The sequence below is a fragment of the Lampetra fluviatilis genome, chromosome 47 (genome assembly GCF_964198595.1).
Source record: "Lampetra fluviatilis chromosome 47, kcLamFluv1.1, whole genome shotgun sequence".
Lineage (NCBI taxonomy): Eukaryota > Metazoa > Chordata > Hyperoartia > Petromyzontiformes > Petromyzontidae > Lampetra > Lampetra fluviatilis.
The window spans coordinates 3,460,854-3,488,424 of record NC_136321.1 but is presented as its reverse complement, the minus strand read 5'-3'; the positions used below and the strand labels follow the sequence as shown (position 1 = coordinate 3,488,424).

The 27,571-nt window shown below is 56.8% G+C and overlaps 1 protein-coding gene across 1 annotated transcript in view; it reads left to right on the top strand.

Moving 5' to 3' along the window:
- Nucleotides 1-245: 245 nt before the first annotated feature.
- Nucleotides 246-27,571, top strand: part of LOC144947883 (AT-rich interactive domain-containing protein 1B-like) — a 114,807-nt gene continuing 87,481 nt past the window's right edge. The window contains 4 exon segments of the mRNA XM_078877261.1: nucleotides 246-1,900; nucleotides 6,506-6,715; nucleotides 16,202-16,543; nucleotides 19,656-19,769. Of these exon segments, the coding sequence (XP_078733387.1) occupies nucleotides 473-1,900; nucleotides 6,506-6,715; nucleotides 16,202-16,543; nucleotides 19,656-19,769 (2,094 nt within the window). The 5' untranslated portion in view covers nucleotides 246-472.

Genomic DNA, 27,571 nt, shown 5'->3' with positions numbered 1-27,571 from the left:
CCCGCTAATAGGAGCAATGGGTAATAGTTGTGCCGCGGCTGCCGCTGGTGCCATGCGGACTGGGTGAGCGAGAGGAGAAACCTCGCGCGAGCCAGACCAGCCAGCCAGCCTACAACAACAACAACCACAGCAGCAGCAACAACAACAGCGACCACCACGGGAGATACAACAACAACAACAACAGCGGCGGCGGCGGCGGCGTGGAGCGAGATCGTCCATCAGGAGCCCGAGCGGGAGGAGGGACGCGCGGCCGGCCGGCGGGCGGGCGGGCGGGAGGCGATGATGCGGGTCGGAGGGCTCGCGGTGCTGGCGTCGTTGATATCACCAGCACCACCATCACCACCATCATCATCATCATCACCACCAGCAGCAGAAGAGGTAGCAGCAGCAGCAGCCGCGTCGTCCTCCTCCTCGCGCTGCTGTCGCTGATCGCGCAGCAGCAGCAGCAGCCGCAGCAGCCGCTTCACAGATCATGGCCGCGCAGGTCCCTCCGGCTGCTGGCGGCGGCAGTAACAGCAACAGCAGCGGCAACAGAGACGCGGCTGAAGCCCCGGGACCCAAGCAGCAGCAGCAGCAGGGGCCCGAGAGCCGTGACACGGGGGGAGGAGGAGGAGGCAAGGATGGCGGCGTGGTGGTGTCGGGGGGCGGCAATCAGGATGTGCTGTCTAACCACAGGCTCAAGGCGGGGGACGAGCCTCAATATGGAGGAGGTGGTGGTGGAGGCGGCAGGGAGATTGGGGGCCTTGGGGACTCTGATGGTCGCGTGTTGCACCTCGCCAAGGGGCCTCATCCTCCTGCTGCTGCTGCTGCCTCCCACTCGCACCCCTCCTCTGTGGCTCCGCCGCCTCCTCCCCCTCCTCCATCGGCGTCGTCTTCGGCGTCTTCTTCATCCGCCGCTGCTGCTTCGCTGCCTCACCAGGGCCCCATGGGAGAGGGCCCTGCCATGGCCGGGGAGGCCCGATACGAAGGCCCCCTTGGGGCAGCAGCGGCGGCGGCAGCAGCGGCGGGGTACGGCTACCCGACCCCGTACCGAGGCCCTGGCGGTGGAGGCGGAGGAGGAGGTGGACCCGGGCCCCCCCCGGGGGCTCCCGGCTCCTCGTCCTCCACCTCGTCCACCTCCTCCTCCTCGACGTCGTCCTCTTACGAGCAACATGGCGGACAACAAAGCCAGGCCGCTCTGCTGGTGGACGGGCCTCTCAACGCTCACGACGGCTACGCCAACAGCAGTGGAGGCGCGGGGCAGTACGGGGCAGGCGCCCACCACCATCACCACCATCAGCACCATCAGCATCATCATCAGCAGCAGCATCATCATCAGCAGTACGGCGGCTACGGAGCGCCTCCACCCAGGGGGTACCCGGCCCAGCCAGGATACGTTCTGGGGGGGCCTCGTGTGGCAACCCTAACCAAGCAGCAGCAACAACAACAGCAGCAACAACAACAACAACACATGATGAGTGGCTATGCGCACCACCACCATCATCATCAGCACCACCAGCAGCAGCAGCACCAGCAGACTCAGCAGCACCATCACCACCAGCACCACCAGCAGCAGCAGCACCATCATCAGCAGAGGTTGCTGAGCCACGTGAACTCAACACAGCAGCCTCCTAGCGGCGCGACCCCGACCCTCAACCAGCTGCTGACGGCCCCCAGCCCCGCCAGGGCCTACAACAGCTACGCGGCCCAAGACTACCAACACCAGCACCAGGGCCTACACCAGGGCCTACACCAGGGCCTGCACGCCAGCATGGCAGGGCCCAAAGCGGCCGAGCTGACGGCCCACGGCCAATACGGAGCGGCTCAGCAGCAGCAGCAGCAGGCGGCGTGGGGAGGACATCAGCGGACGCACCCGGCCCTCAGCCCGGGTGGATCTGGCCAGGCCCTCGCCAGATCCCAGGTAACGCGGCCACCGGCAGGCACCACCGTGGGATGAACGGCGATCTGGTCTTCTTGTCCAGAAGCCACTGGCCAGGCCGTGGGTCACTTTCTTCGGACATATACGGAGAATGAGGTGCACCTCTGGACCCACGATGTTTTGAGTGATAATGTGACTTTTATGATTGTCAACATTTTTATTTTTTGGGTAAGGGCCACCCTGAACCAGCCTCTGAACATTTTCCCGGGGATGTCTGATCCAAATCCTCCCCGAGATGTCGGGGGTGGGGGGGTGGGATTTGTTTTGCTCGCCGTGGTTCTCTGTGCTCAACAAACATCGCCCGGCAAAGAGGACATTCCCAGTAAGAATTGGGATGGAACTTTAAAAAATCCACGACAAAAAATCCCCAGAACCAGGGGCGAGTCCTCCTATCTGATAAAAGTACTCGGCAACCCGTTTGTTCACGGCGTCCGCTGGCCCTCTGTCCGGTGTTTTTGGGCCTCCCTTGGCCGATGATCGTCGGGTTCTAATTTTAAGGCAGCTGATATTGACGAATGGTGTCGCGTTTTCCACATTTACCCAGGAGAGTCCCGCCGAGTCTCGGGGCTGTTTTATCAGGAGGATGCTGTCACATTGGCGATGCCTGGCCATGATTTCCATTCGTAATGAGCTTTGTGTGCGAGGAGAACGAAAGAACCCGGAGAAAATCCACCACGGATACCATAGGGGTGACACTGAAAGCTCGATACATATTCAATAAATCCTCTTGATGCCCTGGCCATCTCATAGCCACCTCAGCCCCGACAACACCCGCGATTCACAGGCAGTCTCCCATTCGAGCAATGACCGGGCTCAACTTTCGCTTAGCTTCCCAGATCTGACGAGATCAGGCGCAGTTGGGGTGATTCGGTCATTAGAGTGCGCGAGAGAGAGAGAGCGCGCGTGTGATCGGCGAACTGGCTGCGCCCTGCTGATGGAAGCCCAAAGGACGAACCCCGGGAGCTGCTGTTGTGAAAGCGTGCGAGTGCGTTTTGCGGGTCGCTCTTTTTCCCTCTACGCGTTTGCCAGGCCCACGTGTGCCGCCCTCACTGCCTGGTGACTGCTGGGTTTGTGAAATTACGTAAGGGCCCCCGGGCCGTCTGCTGACATGGCGACTGTATTCGGCAGGGGAGCGAGGGGGCTCGGGGTGTACAGTCACGCACGTGGCGCCCGCCACCGCCACTGCCGCCACATCTCCCGTGGCTCCCCCCCTCATCATCCGACGGCCGCAATTGACGCGGGGGAGTTCCGGCGTGCGGCTCTGCGTCTCCTTGCGCCGCCGCCGCCTCCGCTGTGGTGCCACCACCCCCCAACCCGTTCCCCAGCCCCCGTGGGGTTCAGTGGCGGAGGTGGCCCGCTTGGTGCGGCATACGGAGTGGCCGCTCAGGCCGGTCACGAACTCGAACGCGAGGGTTTGTCCCCGTCTCTCGTGGCGAGCCGCACCGCCGTGGGGACGCCGCGAAGGCGTGCAGGACATGCCGCGGGGTCACGGTAATTTCCGGTGTTTTCACACGCTTGCGTGCGTGCGTGCGTGCGCGCGTTGACTTCTCAATGTCTGCCGCAAGGTAGGGGCAGGACCTGCGTAGGTTTGACGAAGAACTAGACATTTGAGGGAGCCTTCTGTTGTCTAGGGGAGGCCGGGAGATTGTTCGGTGTGCTTGGATTTCCTGCGTAGGCTGTGGCGTCCTGGGTGGAGAGAGCCCTCCCTCCGCAGGCTGCCTCTCTCTCTCGTTCTCTCGTTCACTGCAGAGATTGTTCTCGACTCGCGGTCTTTCACCCATTCGAGGTTTCACGGTCCTGGGATATGTTGGTCTGGGGATGGTTGTGGTGACGTGCGATGCCACCCTCCACTTTGTTGGCCGCGCACGGAAACGGAGGAGCACGTTGCGAGGGATCTGTCGTTGATCTCCTGGCCCTGGAGTTGCCCCCCTCCTCTCTCCACCACGTTTCGTTGATGCTTGTGGTCAGAACCCCCCTCCTCCCCCTCTCCCGGTGGCGAATGTGAACTTGGTCACACGGGGTCTTGGGCCTCACAGTCTCCTTTTGTGAGCCACCGCCCCCCGGTGACTCTTCAGTCAGGGTGCCAGTCTGGCTAGATGTTAGCTCCCTCGCCTGGTCTACAGGAGGTCGTGGGTTCGATCTCAACCCTGACGCCTGCTGCTGTATATTTGGAGTTTGCGGTGTGTCTCTCTCCCCGTGGTCGTCTGCATTTTTCTCCGGCTCCTACAGTTTTTCCCTCCCCATTTAGAATCTTCCGTTTCAAGTATTTGGCAGCTGCTATATATTTCCACGTGACAAGCCACTTCGTTGAGCTATCATTTGTGGGCACTTCTGAAAAAGAGGTACATTGCTCAGTGGTCCTTACCTGGTAAAATTAAATTAAATAGTAAAAAATGTGAAGGAAGTCGTGCGGCTGTCACCAACTTTCTGCGACATGCCGTTGACACGCCACTGTGAAGGGATAGCGCCGTGAAAGAGACAGTCGCACCGCTGTGAAATAATCCCCGTGACACCTACGATGGTGTCGTTTTTGCAACCAATTATCCACAGTTTCAGAAAGCGTGGGGGTATTTACGGAATAGGTCGACGGTTTGACGCGCACGCTGAACGGGCAGCGCGCGATCGTCACCGTCCCCAGAGCGGGCAAAAAAGTCTGTAGGTCAGAGGGCATCCGACACCGCGGTTTATAATCGCTATGAATTCTAAATTTCAAAATTTCATAATTCATCGTCGGTGGCCGTACTCTGTTCTCAAGTAAAATGTGCCTCACCATCGCGTGGACGAAGCGTGCCTCAAGAACTGTGCAACTTGCCATGCGGCTGGCGGGAGCCTGGCCTGGCGTGTGCCCTTGTGCGTGCGTCCTTACGAGGTGCCGGATGATTTGTCGGTGCTTGTTCGCCGTTTAAAACCACGTGGCCTTGGGCCCAAGTTTGAGTTTGGCCTCCTGTGCTGCTATCGGTTGCGGCCCCGCGTGCGGCGGGGGGTGGGGGCCCTGGCTGGTCCCGAGCTCCGTGTGACGGGCCGCGAGGCCGGAGACTGGATGGACAGGGCCAGGCCGCGCTGGTTGCGGAAAGTTGAGAGCTTTCGAAACAAGGGAACAAAAGCGTTCCCGCAGAGGCCTGCCGCAGATCACAGCGACCTGGGATTTGCATAAAGAGTGCACGTTCGGTTTGAGAGAATTGACTCTCGGACACGAAAAAATTATGAAAATAACTGCTGGATGCAAATGTGGGAAAAGTCTCAATCAACGCCGAATTTTTTTACAATTCTTGCTGAGACTCTCCGAGTAACAGGCGACATCCCCTCCAACACTTTCTCAGCCGGCAAATGTTCACATTCTCTTGACCCTTGTAATGTTTTTGTATTTGGGATTGGGATGTGGCCCCCCCCCCCATCCACTCCTACCCCCACCACTCCTACCTCCACCACCGAAGCTCTCTCCTGGGTCCACCCGCCGATGACGATCGAGGCAAATCGCGAGACCGTGCTCAGTGGACGTGACCGGCACGCCGTGGGGTTGTCCCGTCACGCCCGTCGGGGAGGGCATCCCGCCCGCCCGACCAGCGAGAGAGACCCAGCACGGCGGGGACGGCGACGGTCAAATTCTCGCGTGCTCGAATTTCCCCTCGGCTGACGCCGCGAGTCGTCGGGTCAAACGCTCCGGGCACGGGCCACCCCCACTCCCCCCCAGCCCGCCAGCCCGCCAGCCCGCCCCCGAACGGTGCCGCCGACCACAGCGCGAGATTCCAGTCCAGCAAACCTCCAGACAGCGGACGGACGGGCGGGCAGGCAGGCAGGCAAGCCGGTGTGTGTGTGGGGGGGAGGGTGGGGCAGTGGACGGGTGGGCGTGGGGGGGGGAGGCGGAGACCTTTCTCTATGTAGATTAGCCATGTGCTAGCCAGGGCACGCGGCGAGGAGCCCAGCCCCGAGTTGTGTTTGTCTTTGTGTGCCGCACGCGCCGCCGCCTGACGTTACGCAATGAAAGGCGCTGCTGACAGCGTGGGGGGAGGGGTGGGAAGGGGGCCGTCCTCTCTCCGCGTCTGCCCGTCCCGGTTTTGCGGCGAGCTTGCCACAAAGCGGCACCGTGACCGGGTCGCCCTTTAACGATGCCGCCGTCCGCTCGGGAGAGGGGGCCGTTGCGAGCCGATGCTGAGAAGGAGAAAGAGTTACTGTGGGGGTCGGGGGGAGGGGTGGCGGGGGGACAGCGGTTGGGTCTGGGGGCCTCTTGCCGCACAGCCTGCCCCTTGGTTTCCCGGAGCAGGCTCGTTTTAACCACGTGTCGAAAACAATGAACAATCCAATTAATAGCGCCGACTCGCCGTCCCTTTCCAGCCGCTGATTTAATTCCACGGGCACGGTTTGCTTTGCAGGAGCGCGCTACGCTGTTCTGTGTCTCGGCGTCGCAGAGAGCGCGGGCGGCCGTTGATTTAAAACGAATCCGCGAGAGAGCGGTTCTGTGTATTGTCAAATGTGTTGACGGCCGCGAAGTGGTTTTGTTGTTGTTGTTTTTGTAGCCACCGCGCTGCCCCTGAACCTGCTAACCGCTTGGTGCACGCCGTGCCTCCCCGTCTCGCCCGGTCTCCGCAGGGCAATCCCATGGAGCCCATGGGGGTGAAGCGGCCGCAGCCGTACGGAATGGGAGGCAGCCCCTACCCCCAGCACCCCCAGCAGGCTGGCCAGGGGGGGCCCTACTCGGCTCAGCAACCGTACAGCCCGCCCACCCCCCAGCGCTACCCGATGGGAGCCCAGGGGGGCCCCCAGCCCCCCATGGCGGCCGGTCCCTACTCGCAGAGACAGGTACGCTCGTCCACGCCCTTCGTCTCGACCGTTCGCGATCGTCGGCTAACCGGGGCGAGCGTGCCCATCGTTTGCGTGTTACCTCCCCACGCTTGTTTAGCCGGGAGTCTCGAGGACGGTTTTCAAGAGGGTCCTGCCACGTTTTCGCAGTTGACAAGCATCGCTGCGCGTTTGCCAAGTGAAGTTATTTTGCGGCGTAATTTTTCAAAACGTAGAAAATTCAGACGGTGACCCTGCCGGAAAACGGTGGCCTACTCCTCTTAGAATGACGTCAATGGGTCGTTGTCAAAAACAAAAGATAAAGATCCCCCGTTATAGCCTTCATGGACTGTTGGGGCAAGTGCTGTTAGCAAGCACCTATGAAGGCCGGCACTGCACACGAGGGGGTGGGTGGCCAGGACCACGCCCGGCCGCCTTTGTCTCCTCGGTGGTGATGTTTTTATACTCCGCACCAGGTGCTCATTTGAGGCTGAGTCGACCTAGGGGAGGTCCATGACCAGTTCAGATAATCGTCACCGGTGTTGGCCGTGAGCGGGAATCGCCGGGTTCGTAGCGCTTAGTCCGCTAACCGCCACGCCACGGCCAAACAGACGGCGCGGACTTTTTTTTTAATCCTTTATATTAAGTTCACTTGCTTGCTTGCTTGCGCGCTTACGACCGTGCAAATCTTTCGGTCGTTTTTTAACCCACTTCCCGTGATCCAATCTCGCTGACATTTTGCATACAGACTCGTTGTGCGTGACAATTTATTTTCGTGAAAATTTTTTTCCTAAATTTTCCACTTTTTAGGAAAATTTTTTTTTCATATTTCATTTAAAATACCAATGTGATAAAACTGAAACTCTTACTCAAGAAAAACAGAAATGAATAATAAAATAAAACCGATGCCACGCATATAAAGGATTTATAGTGAAAAACTTTGTTTTTACGGGTTAATTTTTTATGGTTCACACACCACCGCAGTATTGACCAGGGCGGCCTGCCGGAATCGTACCGCGAACCCTCTGCAAGGAGCGTGGCGAAACTGCGCTCCCGCTGACGCCGCGTCACCGCCGCCGCCCCCCTTTGAAGTCGATTGTCAGCTGAGACGAACGTGGCCCACAATGCAATGCGAGTTGAGACGTTGCAGTCTTCCCTCGCTGTTTACGAACTTGCTGTCCGATATTCTGGCTGTCCGCCAATCGCATTTGCAACTCTGCAACGACTGCATTTAGAAACTATAATTTAATATTTTCATGTTTATTTTTATTTGCTCTGTTTATTATAAAAAGAATTTTTTGTCTCATTTTGATCATTGTCACGTATTTTAAAGCTTATTTACGTACTTGTTTAAGGTCATTCGTAGGCCAATATCATTATCCGCGAAATTTTCTATTCACGAGCATCTCCGGAACGTATCCTCCGTATGGGATAGCGAGGGAATACCGTACAACCGTACAACTCGAAGCAATGGACAAAGTGCGTGGCGTTTAAAGTAAATCACACCGCGTCGGGTTTCCGCGGCCAGCGCGTACGATTCACCGTTCATTGTTTTGTTGTGTTGGCCCCCCTACCTACTAACGTCATCGGCAAATTTGTGTCGTGAGGCCATCCACCACCTGGGCACGGTGTGCAGGTGTGGTTAACCACTCGCCCAATTCTAGATTTGAAGTTTTCGTGACTGCAAGGATTTCATACTCTTTGGGTTTTTTTGGTAAAGTCACGTAGGTGAAAAATTCAAATAAATTAAATCACGACGTTTCGAGCGCAACACAAGCGTCCTTCTTCAGGTGGGGACAACTTAGCGAAAGCACACCGCTTAAGTGTGTCACTTAAGAGAAACGTCGTAATTTTAATTTAATTTATTACCTACGTGACTTTACCGAAAAAAACCAAGGAGTATAATCACCCAATGTTATCGGTAAAGGCGTGGTGAACCACTCACCCAATGTTATCGGTAAAGGCGTGGTGAACCACTCACCCAATGTTATCGGTAAAGGCGTGGTGAACCACTCACCCAATGTTATCGGTAAAGGCGTGGTGAACCACTCACCCAATGTTATCGGTAAAGGCGTGGTGAACCACTCACCCAATGTTATCGGTAAAGGCGTGGTGAACCACTCACCCAATGTTATCGGTAAAGGCGTGGTGAACCACTCACCCAATGTTATCGGTAAAGGCGTGGTGAACCACTCACCCAATGTTATCGGTGCAGAGAGGGGTTAACTACTCACCCAATGTTATCGCTGCAAGTGTGGTTAACCACTCAATGTTATCGGTGCAGGTGTGGTTAACCACTCACCCAATGTTATCGGTAAAGGCGTGGTGAACCACTCACCCAATGTTATCATTGCAGGGTGGTTAACCACTCACCCAATGTTATCGGTGCAAGTGTGGTTAACCACTCACTCAATGTTATCGCTGCAAGTGTGGTTAACCACTCACCCAATGTTATCGCTGCAAGTGTGGTTAACTACTCACCCAATGTTATCGGTGCAAATATGGTTAACTACTCACCCAATGTTATCGCTGCAAGTATGGTTAACTACTCACCCAATGTTATCGGTGCAGAGAGGGGTTAACTACTTAACCAATGTTATCGCTGCATGCGTGGTTCACTACTCGCTGAATTTATCGGTGCAGAGAGGGGCGACGCGATGGCGAGATGTTAACTACTTAGCTCGGTATGAGGGAGGTCGTCGGTTCGTTCCCGACCCTGATGCCTGTTGTACGCTTGGAGTTTGCATGTGTCTCTCTCTCCCCGTGGTCGCGTGGATTTTTATCCGGGTCCTCCGGTTTTTCCCTCCACATTTAGAATCGACGTCACGCGTTTGGAGTATTTGGCTGCTTGTAGATTGCCACGTGATGATGAGCCACTTCGTTGAGCTGTCATTTGTGGCCAGGTCGCTTCTGAACAAAGAGCTACACAGCTCAGTGGGGGCCTTACCTGGTGAAATAATAAAAAGTTTCAGAGTTTTCAGTTTATTTTTATTGCCACGGCTCGCTCATCGCTCCAGTCGGACAGCAATTCTCAGCGGGGACCTGCGACAGATATCTGACCGGATCTTTGAGTGACATAACCCAAAAATCAATTGCGAATCGTTTTAAACGTAGCTTACTTTACATCCAAACCGAGGTAGCTGCGGGATAGGCTATAGTTCAAGAGCTTTCATATTCCAATGAGACATAGTTTCTCTCTCTGTGGGGCATGGAGAAGCTATTAACGACCCCACACAGGCCCAACAATTAGTTTGGCCTGTGTGGGCTCGTTGGTGCAATGAGATTCGTCGTCGCTGTGTTGGGGATCGTCATCATCACCGTCACCAGCGGCGGGATCTGTCTAAAACAAAACAAAAACTAAACTATTTGTTTATTTTCTTGGTTCTTTCGGTAAAGTCACGTAGAAGGGAAATAATAAAATAATAAAAATAAAACGTAATAAAATTTCGATTTAAAGCTTTCGTGACTGCAGGGATTCATCTTCTTGGTTCTTTCGGTAAAGTCACGTAGAAGAGAAATAATAAAATAATAAAAATTAAACATAATGAAATACAATTCTCACGACGTTTCGGCCACAACGCAAGCAGCCGTCCTCAGGTGAAGAACATGGCTGTCCTGACTTGACCGAAAGAACCAAGAAGATGATTCCCTGCAGTCACGAAAGCTTTAAATCGAAATGTATTTGTTTATTTTACCAGGTAAGGCCCGCTGAGCTATATATCACAACTGATAGCTCAACGAAACTCATAACAGCCTCATACTCTAAACGCACGTTGGTCCTAAATGTGGAGGGAGAAGCCGGAGGGCCCGGAGAAAACTCCACGCGACCACATCTCGTCACCGCGACGCCCCTCCGTTGGATGAAGGCTTCCCCAAGCCGTCCACCGTCTCTCGCGGTCTCGCAACGCGGCAATCCGTACACCTGGCGCGCGCGTGCGCGAGCTGATTTCGTCGCTCCGTCTCCCGCGGTGGACGTCCTCTGGGCTCGTGTTGCCCCCCCCCTCCCTCCCCCTTTGGCTGCCACTCCGTCTTTAGTCTCGGCCACCGGCCACGATGCTGCCTCCTCGTAGCCCGTGACAAGTCCCGGCCAGTCCCCGCCTAACTCGACGTGACGTCCCCTGCTGCCACTCTTCCTTGCGCTCCTCGTTTTCTCTCTCCGTGTGATTCCTCGCACGCGCCTCTCGGCAACCGCCCCAGGTGGCCCGGCGGTTGAGCGAGCGGCACGGGCGATCCGAAGGTTTGCGCGTTCAAATCCTGGTTGGGGCCTACGTAAAACGAGCACCGCCTTGTGCGGAAGTCACCAGGGCTTGTTTTATGTAACAGCCTCGCCCCCCCCCCCCTCCCAACCCCGACATAGGAACGTGGAATTTCCACCACTGGCTCTGCAGGGCTGTGAACAGCGGATGAGCACCGATGCCTCAATGTTCATTTGAGCAGGAGGCCACTTTGGCTTTTGGACGTGAGATCGCTCGACGGCCAGGAGTGGTCGCCCTCAACTCTCCACGCGTCTCACTTGTCTGGGCTGTTCAGAGGCCGGAAATTCAGAAGTTGATTTCCCGAGTAGAGCCCCTTTCGAACTGGACCGTATATCTCCTTTCCAACGGTGACCTGCAGACAACATCAGTAAATTGTTTACATATTACAAGTTATACGTGCTTTGAAAACATACATTTTGATAAGAAAATATACTATATTAGACAAAAGGTTTGTTAGCTAGATTCCTACCTGGATTCCTGCCTGCCTGGCTAGCACGCGGTGGTGATGTCACCATGCACATCTGCACGATGTATGCTATCGTGCCATCATATCACACACTATATTAGAGGTTTTGCTTGCTGGCTGGCTGGAAAGAGAGAAGGAGGGACTGACAGACGGACGGTTATCTACATCCACACCCAATGGCCGAGTTGAGGCCTCACCGAGTCGAGAGACTCAAGCTTGTGGGGATTCTGCGACGTGGGGACGCTGCTGGCGACGTGTAAACGAGCGTTTGTTCGCCTGAACGGAGACTCGAAACCGGGGGGGGGGTGGGTGTGACACTCGGCACCGCCACCTCCCGGCCACCCCTCGCTGCAGCCCCCACGCCAGAGGTCGCAATCGGGTACCCGATACCTGTACCCTACCTGATACCCGTACCCTACCCGATACCCGGCCGGGTACGGGTACCCGTTTGCGACCCTGGTGCGGCTGGGTACGGGTAGGCCGTGAGTCACTGGTGAGTCACCGTTTGTCACTAATTTCCCCAACGTCTTGTCTCTTCTCACAATTCAAGTTCCTAGAATCAACCCACCCACGCCTGCAACATGGCTTCATCCCAGAGGTCGCAATCGGGTACCCGATACCCGTACCCTACCCGATACCCGGCTACCCGTATCCGGCCGGGTATCGGGTACGGATACCCATTTGCCACCCTGGTGCGGCCGGGTACGGGTAAGGAATCAAAACCCGTTTGCGACTTCTGCCCCACACCTACGACACCCGGCAAGCCCTGGTGTTCGCCCATCCCAATGCTAGCCAGGCCCAAACGCAGCTTCCTGGAGCCGATGAGGCCGAGCGTGTTGGGGGCGATTCTGTCAGTACGCGGCCGGACGAAGGCCTCGTCGCTCTTTTGTCGCTACTGCCAAGGCCATTGTTCCCCGTGAACTCCTTCGCTCAGAATTGACGGTCCGCGGCTCGTCTGTGGCGCGCGCCAGTCGCCGTTTAAACCGCGCTCTCGAGTGGAGAGGGTTGATGGTTCTCCCTCCGCTCGCGAGCGGGCCGCTCGATAGAAACCCGTTGCGTTAAACTTTGCTCGATCTGACAAAAATTCTAGCTCTGAGAGAATGAACAATACATCGGTCCGACTGTCACGTGAAGAAACTTCACTCGCAGATGCTAAACACATTGCACGATGCAACACAATTTTTTGTTCCTGGATAGTAAGTGTTATTTCGTAATTGCTTATGCCTAAAAAGTATAGAAAGTGGCTATTATTCCACATAAACTTTGCTTTTGTGACCAGGACAGTGATTTTGCTTTGGGTCTTTCGGTAAAGCCACGTAGATAGGTTCAAAGAAAATTTAAAAAAACGTCGATGTTGCGATCGCAACACAAGCGATCGTCATCACGAGGAGAAAAAGGCAACCACTTGTGTTGTGATGGAAACGTCGTAGTTTTTTGTTATTTTCTGAGACCTATCTACTTGGCTTTGCCGAAAGACCCAAATAATAGGAATTCCTGCAGTCACGAAAGCTTCAAGTCAAGATTTCGGACAGTGATATTTTAAATTTGCCTATTTTCAATGAGAAAACGGGCGAATTTGTGTCTTTTCGTTGACAAAGCCAGAAAAAAAACATGAACCAAAATTAACATGTATTTATACTAAAGTAGAACAAAAATGACTGCAAAAGATTTAGAAGTGAGTAGTTTTTCGAGATTTACGATTATACTGTAAATCACTTTCACGAATCAGCCCCCAAATGTAGTCTCCCATCGTGTTTTCGTTAAACTGTCCTTGGTAGCGGCGTTCAAAGTCCAGTATATCCTGGTGGAAGCGCTCGCCATGCTCCTCCGAGTACGCTCCCATGTTCTCCTTGAATTTATCAAGATGAGCATCAAGGACGTGGACTTTGAGGGACATCCTACAGCCCATTGTGCCGTAGTTCTTCACCAGAGTCTCAACCAGCTCCACATAGTTTTAGACCTTGTGATTGCCCAGGAAGCCACGAACCACTGCGACAAAGCTGTTCCAAGCCGCTTTCTCCCGACTAGTGAGCTTCTTGGGGGATTCATTGCACTCCAAGATCTTCTTTATCTGTGGTCCGACGAAGACACCGGCTTTGGCCTTTGCCTCACACAGCTTAGGGAAGAAGTCTTGAAGGTACTTGAAGGCTGCCGACTCCTTATCTCCAGCTCTAACAAATTGTTTCACAAGGCCCAATTTGATGTGCAGTGGTGGCATCAGCACCTTCCGGGGGTCCAACAGTGGCTCCCACTTGACGTTGTTCCTCCCCACAGATAACTCGGTCCGCTGTGGCCAGTCCCGCCTGTGGTAGTGCGCCTTGGTGTCTAAATCTTTGGTGATAATTTTTGTATTACTTTAGTATAAAATACATGTTAATTTTGATTCGTATGTTGTTGTTTTTCTGACTTTGTGAACGAAAAGACACAAATTCGCCAATTTTCTTTTTTAAAATAGGTACATTTCTAAATATCACTGTCCTGGGCACAAAAGCAAAGTTTGTGAGGAATAATAGCCTATTTCTGTACTTCTGAGGCATAAGCAATTAGTAAATAACACTACCCAGGAACAAAAAAATTGTTTCACAGTGTTATCCGTCGCATCGTTGTGGAGAATATAATTAACAAAATAAACTGGCAGGCAAATCGCCTCCCTCACAAGTCTGTTTCACCGCTTAAAAATATATCCTTTGGATGTGCAAAAAAAAAACCCACTACGTTTTTACGTTTTGAGACGGATGTGCGAGGAGGAGGAGGAGGAGGCGTATTCTCACTTGTTGTGTCAGCAGCAGGAAGTGCTGCCCCCTTCTGTGTGTTGACCCGAGGTCATTTGAAGAAGAAGAAGAGGGGATCTCAAGAGGTAGCTCTGTGGTATCCGCTTCCGCGGACCGTTCTCTAGCATCGGGGATTCCGCTGCCTTGGTTAAGAATATTTAAACTGAAATTCGGGTTTGACTGGTGACAAAGTGCAGTGCGGTGGCGTGGAGGTTTGGCGAGCACTGCCACACCCCGAGTGTAACACCCTCACCGTCACCTCACCACGAACCACCGCCGGACTTGGTGACTCTCTGCCGCCAACATCGTCTCCCCGCAGGTCACCTCGCGCATGCGCGGTGTCCGTGCCGTGGCTCGGAGATGTTAACTCCCTCGCCCGGTATGCAGGAGGTCGCGAGTTCGATCCCGACCCTGACGCCTGTTGTACATTTGGAGCTTACGTGTCTCTCTCCCCGCGGTCGCGTGGATTTTTCTCTGGGTTCCTCCGGTTTTCCCCTCCAGGTTCCTAATCAACATCACGCGTTTAGAGTATTTGGCCGCTATAAATTTGCACATGATGATGAGCCACTTCGTTGGGCTATCACTTGTGGCCAGGTCGCTTCTGAAAAAGAGCTACATCGCTCAGTGGGCCCTTACCTGGTAAAATAAAAAGTTTAGTTTTAGTTTAAACTCGGGGGCTGAGTGCAGGCCCCGAGGTCCACAACGTCAAGCGGCGACTTGGTTCTTTCGGTAAAGTCACGTAGAAGGGAAATAATAAAATAATAATAATTAAACATAATAAAATACAATTCTCACGACGTTTCGGCCAAGAAGATGAATCCCTGCAGTCACGAAAGCTTTAAATCGAAAAATGTGGCAATGTGGTTTAGGAGCTCGATACCAATGTCGAGGTCCTGCTGCTGCTGATCTGCATGAGACAGCTTCAGCAGAGACAGAGAGTTCGTGTCGTGTCGCTGTTCCTCCTCCGTTGAAGAAGCGCTCAGACCACAGTGGGCTCACTGCGCGGTCCGTAGTGTGGGTCACGTGGCCACAGTCGCAACACTGTGGCTTGTGTCTTTAGTGTGTCTCTATGGGTCTCTATGCATCTCTCTGCATCACTATGCATGTCTATGAGTCTCTATGTGTCTTGATGGTCCATAGTTTGGGTTGCATTGCCAGTCGTGCTCCTGTGGTTTGTGGCTTTAATTTACAGGTCTCTTTGGGTCTATGGCTCTCTGTGTATCTCTGGTTGTCTGTATCTCTGTGTGTCTCTATGGGGTGACTGGTCTGTACTTTGGGCTGCATGGCCCCAGTCTCACTCCTGCGTAGGCCTCGGCAAGGTAAGGTAAAAGTGTAAAAACAACGAGCCTACCTTTACCCTACCTTTAACTTACCACAATACAATCACTCTACCCTACCTTTTACCATTTAGCAGGTAAGGTAAAAGGTAAAAAGCAACGAGCCTACGTTTTACCCTACCCTTTACCCTTACCCCTTGGCATGTCGACACCTTTACCCTTTACCTTTATCCTTTTACCCGGTAAAAAGGGTACAATTACCTTACCTTGCCGAGGCCTACTCCTGCGTCTTAATTTTACATCTACGCAGGAGATGTGTGCATCGGCCTGCTGGCGATGTTCCCACGCCGCTGGTGGTTACCCCAGGGCCTGTGCCCACCAACAGCAATAGAAACATTGGTCCCGTGCATGTGTTTGTGCATGTGTGGGCGTGCGTGTCTGTGCGTGTCTGTGTGTGTGCGCGCGCGCGTGTATACTCACTTCCATTGGCTGACGCTGATCTCGCTAAGCTGAGTTTGATTCCCTGCCATCTCGAGCATAAGGGCAAAAAGGATATCTTAACATGTCCTGGGCTTCTCCTAGGCCGAGACTAAGGTGGCAGATCGTGTTGCTGATCACCCATCCCCTCGTGCGCCTTGCCAGCCTTCATAGGTGCTGCTCGCTAACAGCACTTGCCAACAACAGTCTATTAAGGCTACAGGGGGGATCTTTGTCTTTGTGTGTGTGTGCGCTCACAGGCCGTGCCTCCTCATTACGGCCACCAAGGCATGTCCGGATACTGCCCACCAGGCCAGGGGCAGCCGCACCCGGGCCAGCCGCACCCGGGCCAGCCTCACCAGGCTCAATCGCACCCGGGGCAGCCTCACCCGGGGCAGCCTCACCAGGGCCAGCCTCACCAGGGCCAGCCTCACCAGGGCCAGCCGCACCCGGGCCAGCCGCACCCGGGCCAGCCGCACCCGGGCCAGCCGCACCAGGGGCAGCCTCACCAGGGCCAGCAGCAGCAGCAGCAGCAGGGCCAGCCGTATTACGGGCAGCAGGGAGCGGGGGCGTATGGGGGCCAGCGGTACCCCATGCAGCAGGTGACCATGCATGCGGCGCTCCTCCTATGAAGGCCATCTGCGGGCCCGGCGCGTGGCCGGTAGGCGGGCGGGCGGGCCGGGGGATGGCTCTCATTACCGGGGCAACGTAAATCCGTGCTGGGGGCCATCGAAAGATTCACCACTCCCCCGCTCCCCCCCCCCCTCCTCTCCCCACAATCGGAGGGATTCCACGAAATGTCTCGTCAAGGTTCCATTCATCAACCGCGTGGCGTAGAGGCCGTACGTGTTGCTGCAGTTGTGTCCTCTGTCTGGTGTCCTCAATACTGGCTCCATGGTGGCTATGAGATGTTCACTACCTCACCTGGTATACAGGAGGTCGTGGGTTCGATCCCAACCCTGATGCCTGCTGCTGTATATTTTGAGTTTGCATGTTCTCCTTGTGGTCGCATGGATTTTGCTCTGGGTCCTTTGGTTTTTCCCTTCACATTTAGAATGAACGTGCGTTTAGAGTGTTTGGCTGCTATACATTTCCACTTGATGATAAGCCACTTTGTTAAGCTATCATTTGTGGCCAGGTCGGCTTCTGATAAAGAACGTTATAGCTCATTGGGCCTTAGCTGGTAAAATAAAAAATAGTTTGAATTCAAATGAGTGTCGAGGCATTGGTGCTGTTTACAACTCTGAGCTGGGAGGTAGAAATTCCTCATTCCTATGGCGGGTGTGAATCTATCCGATAGGACAATCGCACAAAGTGGCGCTCACTTTATCGACCCTGGAGGGAGAGATGGTGGGCCGAGTCAAAACTCCAACCAGAATTTGAACTCGCAAACTTTCTATAAATCTCGTCGGCCGCACGGCCTTCTGGGAGCGCATAGCTACAGCAGCATTTGCTGACTGCAAGGAAAACTGTGGACCGGTTTCGACATGCAGTGTCTCATCGGCAGAGCCAGGGGCTTTTCTGAACCAGTTCGGGTCAACTGCCAGATGTTTGCAGGCAAGGGCCCCTCTGGGATATGATACGAAAATATAAGAGTACATTTAGATTATAATTTGCGTTATCTTATCATAATTGCGAAAAAACACAATTTTTTTTGTAATTGAACAATCAATGATTTTCTATTTCTTGTGGGACATGGTGAATGTTGGAGCTTCCGCAGTGGTGCAACGGTCAGCACGCTTTGACCTGCGAGCCAGAGAACACCGGTTCAATTCCATCTGCTGCGGCGGCGGTTAAAACGATGGGGACAACTTTCTTAAATTATGCCCCCCCCACCCCTTGACCTGCCCACTTAGCCCCCACCCCCCCCTTCTTAGCCCCCCACACTTCCTAGCACCCCCTTTGCACCCCCCCCCCCCCTTAGTCGACCCCCGCCACCTCCGTCCACCCAGCATTGTCAAGTCGATCGGCAGGTCGTGTTTTGGTGGGGTAAAGCGTGGCTACTCCCTCCTCCGTTCAAACGTTCGACCAAAGATCATCCCCCTGTCGAGTAGTTCGCCGGTGGGCGGCGGGGCCTCCTTCCCCCGGCAGTGGCTTGAGCGAGCAGTCGCAGGGCTGCGCCTTTGCCTCCCTCTCCCCGCGCGCGATTTGATTTGGCACCCGACTTTCTGCGGCGGTGGGATGTCGATTGCGGGGGCAGTCGTTGTCGGCGCCGGCTGCCACGGGGGGAGATTCGTCGGCGATGTGGTGCGGTGAGGAGTCGGTGGTTCGTCACCGCGTGCCGGACAAACGCACGTCGGTGGCTGGCGGAGTTGCGGAGGGGTTACGCTCGTTCCCACCTGATTGGCGGATGCATCGATGGGTCGTTACCAACCGACGCTTGCGCGCTGGAGCGGTGGGGGACGCCCTGAGAGGGTGGCGAGTGAACGAGTGAGCGGGCGTGTGGGCGTGTATGGCGTGCACGCGTGTCAGGTGACCGGTCGATGCGTGATGGTTTGCTGAATCGAGTCGCGCGTGTTGTTTTAGGAATCGGCTTAGTACACGCGGGCGTTTGCACGCACGCACGCGCACACACTTACGTACCCATATATGCACACTAAACAAAGACAAATATCCCCCGTGTAGCTTCAACATACTGTTGGGGCAAGTGCTGTTGGCGAGCACCGATACAGGCCGGAATGGTACACGAGGGGGTGGGTGGTCAGCACCATGCCCAGCTGCCTTTATCTCCCCAGTGGCGATGTTTGCCGACCGCACCAGGTACTCATTTGAGGCTGAGTCGACCTAGGGGGGGGGCCTAGGACCGGTTCAGATAATCGTCACCAATGTTGACGGTGAGCGGGAATCAAACTCGGGTCACCAGGTTCGAAGCGTGGCGCTAACCGTTAGACTACCACTCCCCACGCACACACGTCTGCACGCACGCACGTACACCCCTACGCACACACGTCTGCACGCACGCACGTACACCCCCACGCACACACGTCTGCACGCACGCACGTACACCCCCACGCACGTACACCCCCACGCGCACACGTCTGCACGCACGCACGCACGTACACCCCCACGCACACACGTCTGCACGCACGCACGTACACCCCTACGCGCACACGTCTGCACGCACGCACGTACACCCCCACGCACACACGTCTGCACGCACGCACGCACGTACACCCCTACGCGCACACGTCTGCACGCACGCACGTACACCCCCACGCACACACGTCTGCACGCACGCACGTACACCCCCACGCACGTACACCCCCACGCACACACGTCTGCACGCACGCACGTACACCCCTACGCGCACACGTCTGCACGCACGCACGCACGTACACCCCTACGCGCACACGCGCGGCGCAGACACATGCTGCCAGAAATCGGCGTGATTGTTAAATTGGATATTGTAATTTTGTTTTAAAGGTTTTTACAGTTAACACAAGCTTAATTAATTTTAGTTGCAAATTGAGAGACACGCAAGGTCAAGTTAACCCCTGCACGGCCGCGACCGAGCCACCACCCCTTCCCGACGCGTCGAGGATCGGCCCCCGAGCGCTCCGCTCTGAACGTCGACCCCCTTCGTGTGTCCCCCCCCCAAACCTCCCCTCCACCCGCCCCTGCCCCGCCCCCCGACTATCTCCCCCCCCCACCATCTCCTCCTCCTCCCGGCCCTGCATAAACTCGCCCCCCCACCCATCCCCACGTGTCCGCCAGGAGGTCTCGCAGGAGCTGTACGGAGGCAGAGGGCCCCAACCGCTCCCCGCTGGGAAGGCCGCCCATGACGACAACATGGGCATGATCCAGCCGGGCCGTCCCTCCAGCCTCCCCGTGAGTGTGCGGCGTGACGAGCAGGCCGGCCTCCCTGTGAGTGTGTGACGTGACGAGCAGGCCGGCCTCCCTGTGAGTGTGTGGCCTAGTGAGCAGGCCGGCCTCCCTGTGAGTGTGTGGAGTAGTGAGCAGGCTGACCTCCCCCTGAGTGAGCGGCCTAGTGAGCAGGCCGGGTTCCCCGTGAGTGTGCGGCCTAGTGAGCAGGCCGGGTTCCCCGTGAGTGAGCGGCCTAGTGAGCAGGCCGGCCTCCCTGTGAGTGTGTGGAGTAGTGAGCAGGCTGACCTCCCCCTGAGTGAGCAGCCTAGTGAGCAGGCCGGGTTCCCCGTGAGTGAGCGGCCTAGTGAGCAGGCCGGGTTCCCCGTGAGTGTGCGGCCTAGTGAGCAGGCCGGGTTCCCCGTGAGTGTGCGGCCTAGTGAGCAGGCCGGGTTCCCCGTGAGTGAGCGGCCTAGTGAGCAGGCCGGGTTCCCCGTGAGTGAGCGGCCTAGTGAGCAGGCCGGGTTCCCCGTGAGTGTGCGGCCTAGTGAGCAGGCCGGGTTCCCCGTGAGTGAGCGGCCTAGTGAGCAGGCCGGGTTCCCCGTGAGTGTGCGGCCTAGTGAGCAGGCCGGGTTCCCCGTGAGTGAGCGGCCTAGTGAGCAGGCCGGGTTCCCCGTGAGTGTGCGGCCTAGTGAACAGGCCGGGTTCCCCGTGAGTGAGCGGCCTAGTGAGCAGGCCGGGTTCCCCGTGAGTGTGCGGCCTAGTGAACAGACCGGCCTCCCCGTGAGTGAGCGGCCTAGTGAACAGACCGGCCTCCCCGTGAGTGAGCGGCCTAGTGAACAGGCCGGGTTCCCCGTGAGTGAGCGGCCTAGTGAGCAGGCCGGGTTCCCCGTGAGTGTGCGGCCTAGTGAGCAGGCCGGGTTCCCCGTGAGTGTGCGGCCTAGTGAGCAGGCCGGGTTCTCCTTGAGTGTGGGGCCTAGTGAGCAGGCCGGGTTCCCCGTGAGTGTGCGGCCTAGTGAGCAGGCCGGGTTCCCCGTGAGTGTGCGGCCTAGTGAGCAGGCCGGCCTCCCCGTGAGTGTGCGGCCTAGTGAGCAGGCTGGGTTCCCCGTGAGTGAGCGGCCTAGTGAACAGGCTGGGTTCCCCGTGAGTGAGCGGCCTAGTGAGCAGGCTGGGTTCCCCGTGAGTGAGCGGCCTAGTGAGCAGGCCGGCCTCCCCGTGAGTGAGCGGCCTAGTGAGCAGGCTGGGTTCCCCGTGAGTGAGCGGCCTAGTGAGCAGGCCGGGTTCCCCGTGAGTGAGCGGCCTAGTGAGCAGGCCGGGTTCCCCGTGAGTGTGCGGCCTAGTGAGCAGGCCGGGTTCTCCTTGAGTGTGGGGCCTAGTGAGCAGGCCGGGTTCTCCGTGAGTGTGCGGCCTAGTGAGCAGGCCGGGTTCCCCGTGAGTGTGCGGCCTAGTGAGCAGGCCGGGTTCCCCGTGAGTGTGCGGCCTAGTGAGCAGGCCGGCCTCCCCGTGAGTGTGCGGCCTAGTGAGCAGGCTGGGTTCCCCGTGAGTGAGCGGCCTAGTGAGCAGGCTGGGTTCCCCGTGAGTGAGCGGCCTAGTGAGCAGGCCGGGTTTCCCGTGAGTGAGCGGCCTAGTGAGCAGGCCGGGTTCCCCGTGAGTGTGCGACCTAGTGAGCAGGCCGGGTTCCCCGTGAGTGAGCGGCCTAGTGAGCAGGCCGGGTTCCCCATGAGTGTGCGGCCTAGTGAGCAGACCGGGTTCCCCGTGAGTGTGCGGCCTAGTGAGCAGGCCGGGTTCACCGTGAGTGTGCGGCCTAGTGAGCAGGCCGGGTTCCCCGTGAGTGTGCGGCCTAGTGAGCAGGCCGGGTTCCCCATGAGTGTGCGGCCTAGTGAGCAGGCCGGGTTCCCCGTGAGTGTGCGGCCTAGTGAGCAGACCGGGTTCCCCATGAGTGTGCGGCCTAGTGAGCAGACCGGGTTCCCCATGAGTGTGCGGCCTAGTGAGCAGGCCGGGTTCCCCGTGAGTGAGCGGCCTAGTGAGCAGGCCGGGTTCCCCGTGAGTGTGCGGCCTTGTGAGCAGACCGGGTTCCCCATGAGTGTGCGGCCTAGTGAGCAGACCGGGTTCCCCATGAGTGTGCGGCCTAGTGAGCAGGCCGGGTTCCCCGTGAGTGTGCGGCCTAGTGAGCAGGCCGGGTTCCCCGTGAGTGTGCGGCCTAGTGAGCAGACCGGGTTCCCCATGAGTGTGCGGCCTAGTGAGCAGACCGGGTTCCCCATGAGTGTGCGGCCTAGTGAGCAGGCCGGGTTCCCCGTGAGTGAGCGGCCTAGTGAGCAGGCCGGGTTCCCCGTGAGTGTGCGGCCTAGTGAGCAGACCGGGTTCCCCATGAGTGAGCGGCCTAGTGAGCAGGCCGGGTTCCCCGTGAGTGTGCGGCCTAGTGAGCAGGCCGGGTTCCCCATGAGTGAGCGGCCTAGTGAGCAGGCCGGGTTCCCCGTGAGTGTGCGGCCTAGTGAGCAGGCCGGGTTCCCCATGAGTGAGCGGCCTAGTGAGCAGGCCGGGTTCCCCTGAGTGAGCGGCGCGACACCCAGGCCGGCCTGCGTGTAATTGTTTGGCGTAACAAGCAGGCCGCTTTCCTGCTGCTGTTGCTGCTGCTGCAGTACCCACCACTGGCGTCGTGGCTGGGCTGGGCTGCGATGGCATCGCTGTCCAGCTCCATGGTGCTGAAGGGTTCATTGACCCCGGCTGCAGTTGAGACTGGGTGTGACCTGTGTGTGTGTGTTTACTGTGGTTAGGTGAGAGGTGCGAGCGTACGTGGGAAGTGGTTATCTAGCGGTTTAGCGCGCTACGCCATGAACCCGGCGACCCGTGTTCGATTCCCGCTCACCGGCCACCAAAACCGGTGACCGTTATCTGAACCGGTCGTCCCCTAGGTCGACTCAGCCTCACATGAGTACGTGGTGTGGTGTGTAAACATCGCCATTGGGGAGACACCCACCCCCTTGTGTACCGTGCCGGCCTCCATAGGTGCTCGATAACAGCACTTGCCTCAACAGTTTGTTTAGGCTATACGGGGGATCTTTGTCTTTGGTGAAAGTGGGGTTAGTTGAGAGCTGCCAGTGTGATTAGGTGAGAGGTTGAGAGGTTGGTGGTTATATGTGGTTAGGTGAGCGGTGTGTGTGGTTAGGTGAGCGGTGTGTGTGGTTAGGTGAGCGGTGTGTGAGCGGTGTGTGTGGTTAGGTGAGTGTGTGTGGTTAGGTGAGCGGTGTGTGTGGTTAGGTGAGCGGTGTGTGTGGTGAGGTGAGCGGTGTGTGTGGTTGTGTGTGGTTAGGTGAGTGGGGTGAGCGGTGTGTGCCGTTGTGTGGTTTTGTGTGGAAAGGCGAGTGGTTTGCACGTGGCAATGTGAGCTTTTGCGCGCGGTTATATTAGCGGTTGCACGTGGTTGCGCACCATACGCCACATGGAACCCTCGCAAGCAGGGCCGCCCCCCCTCCCTCCCTCCCTATTCACTCCCCAGGAGGAGCCTTCCGGAGGTGCTCGCACCAATTAACCGAAACATCTCAACCAGACTCGCCTGTCGTGGAATCGCGGCTGAGTAGCGTGACTGTCGGCGTGTGTGTGTGCGCGTGTGTGTGTGTGCGCGTGTGTGTGCGCGTGTGTGTGCACGTGTGTGTGCGTGTGAACCCGAGCCGCTAACGCGCGCACTTCCGGCGGCCTCCTTGTTCTCGTCGTGCGCCCTCTCGCAAATAAATCTCGCGCCGAATTAACGGCACGGCCGCACGTCTGGGGCGCCGCAGTGAGAGAAAAGTCCCCTGATGTGCAGGAGGTCGTGGGTTCGATCCCGACCCTTAAGCCTGCTATATATTTGGAGTTTGCGTGTCTCTTTCTCTCTCTCTGTCCCGTGGATTTTGTCACCGGGTCCTCCGTATTTTCCCTCCACATTTCGAATCGACGGTGCGCTCAGAGTGTTTGGCTGCTATGGATTTCCACGTGATGATATGCCACTCCGTTGAGCTGTCGTTTGCGATAGCCAGGTCGATTCTGAAAAGAGCTATGTAGCTCAGTGGGCCTCCTTACCTGGTCAAATAGAAGTTTGTTATTAAATAGCGAATATCAAGGTGAGCGGGATGCACAGAGAGGAGGAGGAGGATGATTCGCTTCTTGGTCTCTCGCGACGAGGAGCATGAGGACCGACGAGGACTTGCGCAGGCACCGGGGGACTTTGCCGGACGGTGGCGGTGGCGGTGGCGGTTGCCGTGGCTACGCCGCACGTGGCTATGCCGTGGAGGCAGCAGGGCGAGGGGTTGCTGGATCACCGCACAGATGTTGGCGGAACTCCGTTTCTAGCCGTCGGGCGTCGAGGAGGAGCCGTTATACCCCCGGCTCGCCAGGAGAATGCGGCACAGCAAAAGTGCGCACCAATCTCCACCTGTTCCATGGAAAGGGGGGGGTGGGGGTAGGGGGGGTGACGGACCCCCCCCCTTTGCACGCATTGGTTTCCCCGGGTGCTCTGGTTTCCTCATTAACTGGGGGGACCGCAGAGTTTGGGCAGTTGTTATCGGCGCCGGCTGCTCACCGCCGGGCTGACTGCTGCCATCCCTGCTCGTGTGCGCGAGCGTGCGGGGCGTTGTTGCCACGGGGGGGGGGGTTCGCCGGCGATGCGGTGCGATGACGATTCGGTGGTTCGTCCCGATTCCGGGATGGGATTTCATTCGAGGATCGCCGTGTTTGTCGTCGTCGTCGTCGTTTCCGAGACAGAGAGACGGAGAGAGGGACGGGCACGTGACGGTGTCTTGAGTCGTCGATTGAAATCCATGGCTCGTGCCCGCGACAATCCGTTGTTGATCCAGAGCCCGTGTTAGAATGAATGCAATAATGCTACTGCTGTTAAATTTCGATTTAAAGCTTTCGTGACTGCAGGGATTCATCTTCTTGGTTCTTTCGGTAAAGTCACGTAGAATGGAAATAATAAAATAATAAAAATAAAACATAATAATGCACGGGCATAAGTAGTACTAATCACATACCTGCATTTCCCATAAATATGCTAAATTCCTCCAACCCAGCTTAAATATACGCTGCCAAGCGTGGTGGTGCTCATTCAGACGCTGTCTTTCTGACAGACCTGTTCTTCACCTGAGGACGGCTGCTTGAGTTGTGGCCGAAACGTCGTGAGAATTATTTTATTATGTTTTATTTTTATTATTTTATTATTTCCCTTCTACGTGACTTTACCAAAAGAATCAAGAAGAAAAAAGCTACTGCTGTTGTTTAGCTTTACGTATCGCGGCGGCGTTCGCGCCAATCGCGCCTCTCGCAACCGAACGAGAGACGAGCGCGGGCGGCGACAGTCACGCGGCGGTGAGCCGGCGCTACCAACAATCGCCCGAGCTCTGCAGTCCTCTGTGCACGAAGGTGTTTTCATCCAGACAAACGAGCGTTTGCACGCGACGGTTTGCGACGCGTGAGAATTAGTCGATCACGACCCCGAGCGGCCGCGTTGGGCCGCGCTCTTGACGCCCCGCTCCGTGCCGCTCTTCCCCGTTCCGCGCCGTCGGCTTGCCCACGATAGCCTTCTCCCCCTGTACAGCAATAGCAGATCGTTTGCATGTCATTTGCATAGACCATAAATAATTGATTATCATACTCCGCGGTTTGATGGATGTATCGTGAGCGATACATTGATGCGTGGCTACATGTCTGGATAATAGCAGGGAGAGCAATGCAGGGTGCTGGGCTGTAGCTGAGAGGCCCTGCATGGTGATGTAGCCGAGAGGACTTTGCAGGATGCTGGGCTGTAGCTGAGAGAGCTGTGCAGGGCGCAGGTCTGTAGCTGGGAGGGCTGTCCAGGCTACATGAGGTAGCTGAGAGAGCTGTGCAGGGCGCAGGTCTGTAGCTGGGAGGGCTGTCCAGGCTACATGAGGTAGCTGAGAGAGCTGTGCAGGGCGCAGGTCTGTAGCTGAGAGGGCTGTCCAGGCTACATGAGGTAGCTGAGAGAGCTGTGCAGGGCGCAGGTCTGTAGCTGGGAGGGCTGTGCAGGGTACATGAGGTAGCTGAGAGAGCTGTGCAGGGTGCAGGCTGCAGCTGAGAGGGCTGTCCAGGCTACATGAGGTAGCTGAGAGAGCTGTGCAGGGTGCAGGTCTGTAGCTGAGAGGGCTGTCCAGGCTACATGAGGTAGCCGAGAGAGCTGTGCAGGGTGCAGGTCTGTAGCTGAGAGGGCTGTCCAGGCTACATGAGGTAGCTGAGAGAGCTGTGCAGGGCGCAGGTCTGTAGCTGAGAGGGCTGTCCAGGCTACATGAGGTAGCTGAGAGAGCTGTGCAGGGCGCAGGTCTGTAGCTGAGAGGGCTGTCCAGGCTACATGAGGTAGCTGAGAGAGCTGTGCAGGGTGCAGGTCTGTAGCTGAGAGGGCTGTCCAGGCTACATGAGGTAGCCGAGAGAGCTGTGCAGGGTGCAGGTCTGTAGCTGAGAGGGCTGTCCAGGGTACATGAGGTAGCTGAGAGAGCTGTGCAGGGTGCAGGTCTGTAGCTGAGAGGGCTGTCCAGGCTACATGAGGTAGCCGAGAGAGCCGTGCAGGGTGCAGGTCTGTAGCTGAGAGGGCTGTGCAGGGTACATGAGGTAGCTGAGAGAGCCGTGCATGCTGCAGGCTGCAGCTGGGAGGGCCCTGCAAGGTGATGTAGCCGAGAGGACTTTGCATGATGCTGGGCTGTAGCTGAGAGGGCTGTCCAGGGTACATGAAGTAGCTGAGAGGGCCGTGCAGGCTGCAGGCTGCAGCTGTGAGGGCCGTGTGCGCGCGAGTAGCAGCTGTAATCGGCGCTGAAGCCCCGGCGGGCGATCGTGCCGTGAATGGTAACGCGCCGAGCCGCGAGCGCGCCGCTCGGCCTCTGCGGGGACCGTCGGTTTGCCCTCCCTTTTGTTGTCGGCGGCGGCGGCGGCACCGCCGCTCCCAATTCTCTCGGCCAAGGCCAAAATCGCCGGGTGCCAGCTCCGCCCGTCTCCCCCCCCCCCCCAACCTCGGGGAGGGATGGGCGGCACCGCCGGGTCACGGGGGTCACGGTGCTGTGGGGTGGTGGGGGTCAGTGTTGGACTCGCGTTCCCGCTCTCTCTCACTCACTCTCTCACGCGCGGTGACATCTGGGCGCTCCCGCTCAGCCTCTGCTCACTCACGGTTGCCCCATTTACCACGCCTGGTGACTTCCCGTTGGCTGGCACCACCGTGTCACTTTGGGGGGGGAGGCAGAGCCGGATGAAGGTAGTGCGGGACCTGTAGCATATGTTATAAAGGGGCCCTAAATTAATTTAAAAAAAAACACAGAAATATTAAAACACTAACTTTTTACTTGCATAGTAAAGTAATTGTATTTTTTCATTTGCCATACGGTCAGATAATACGACAAATCGCTAAACTTAAACACCCAGTCGTTCATTAAAGTTGCAGGCGGTATCGTACTATAGTAATAGAGCAAGTGCAGAATCACTGAACCGGAATTGATAGCTTGAAAGCATTTAGCGCAAAGCCCTTGAAAGTGCGGGGCCCGTAGCTACATGTGTAGCTACTTTTGCTACTAGGATCATCCGGCACTGGGGGGGGGGAGGGGGGGGTGAGGCCTCGATGGGCGCTGTCTGCGGAGAGCGGAACTCCCGCACAGGGCATCCCGAGCCTGGGGTTTGTCGACCCTGTTGAAGCTGACTGCACGCGGAACGCTTCCTCGGCCAGTGGTCTGATTCGTAATTGATCGTTGGGTTAGGCCACGCGACCATCTGTCCACATTTGTGTTGTTCAGAGCCCTCGACCAAACGAATGAAATAGTCTCGCGTGCAAACATTTAACAATAACAATCCAGGAAGTCATC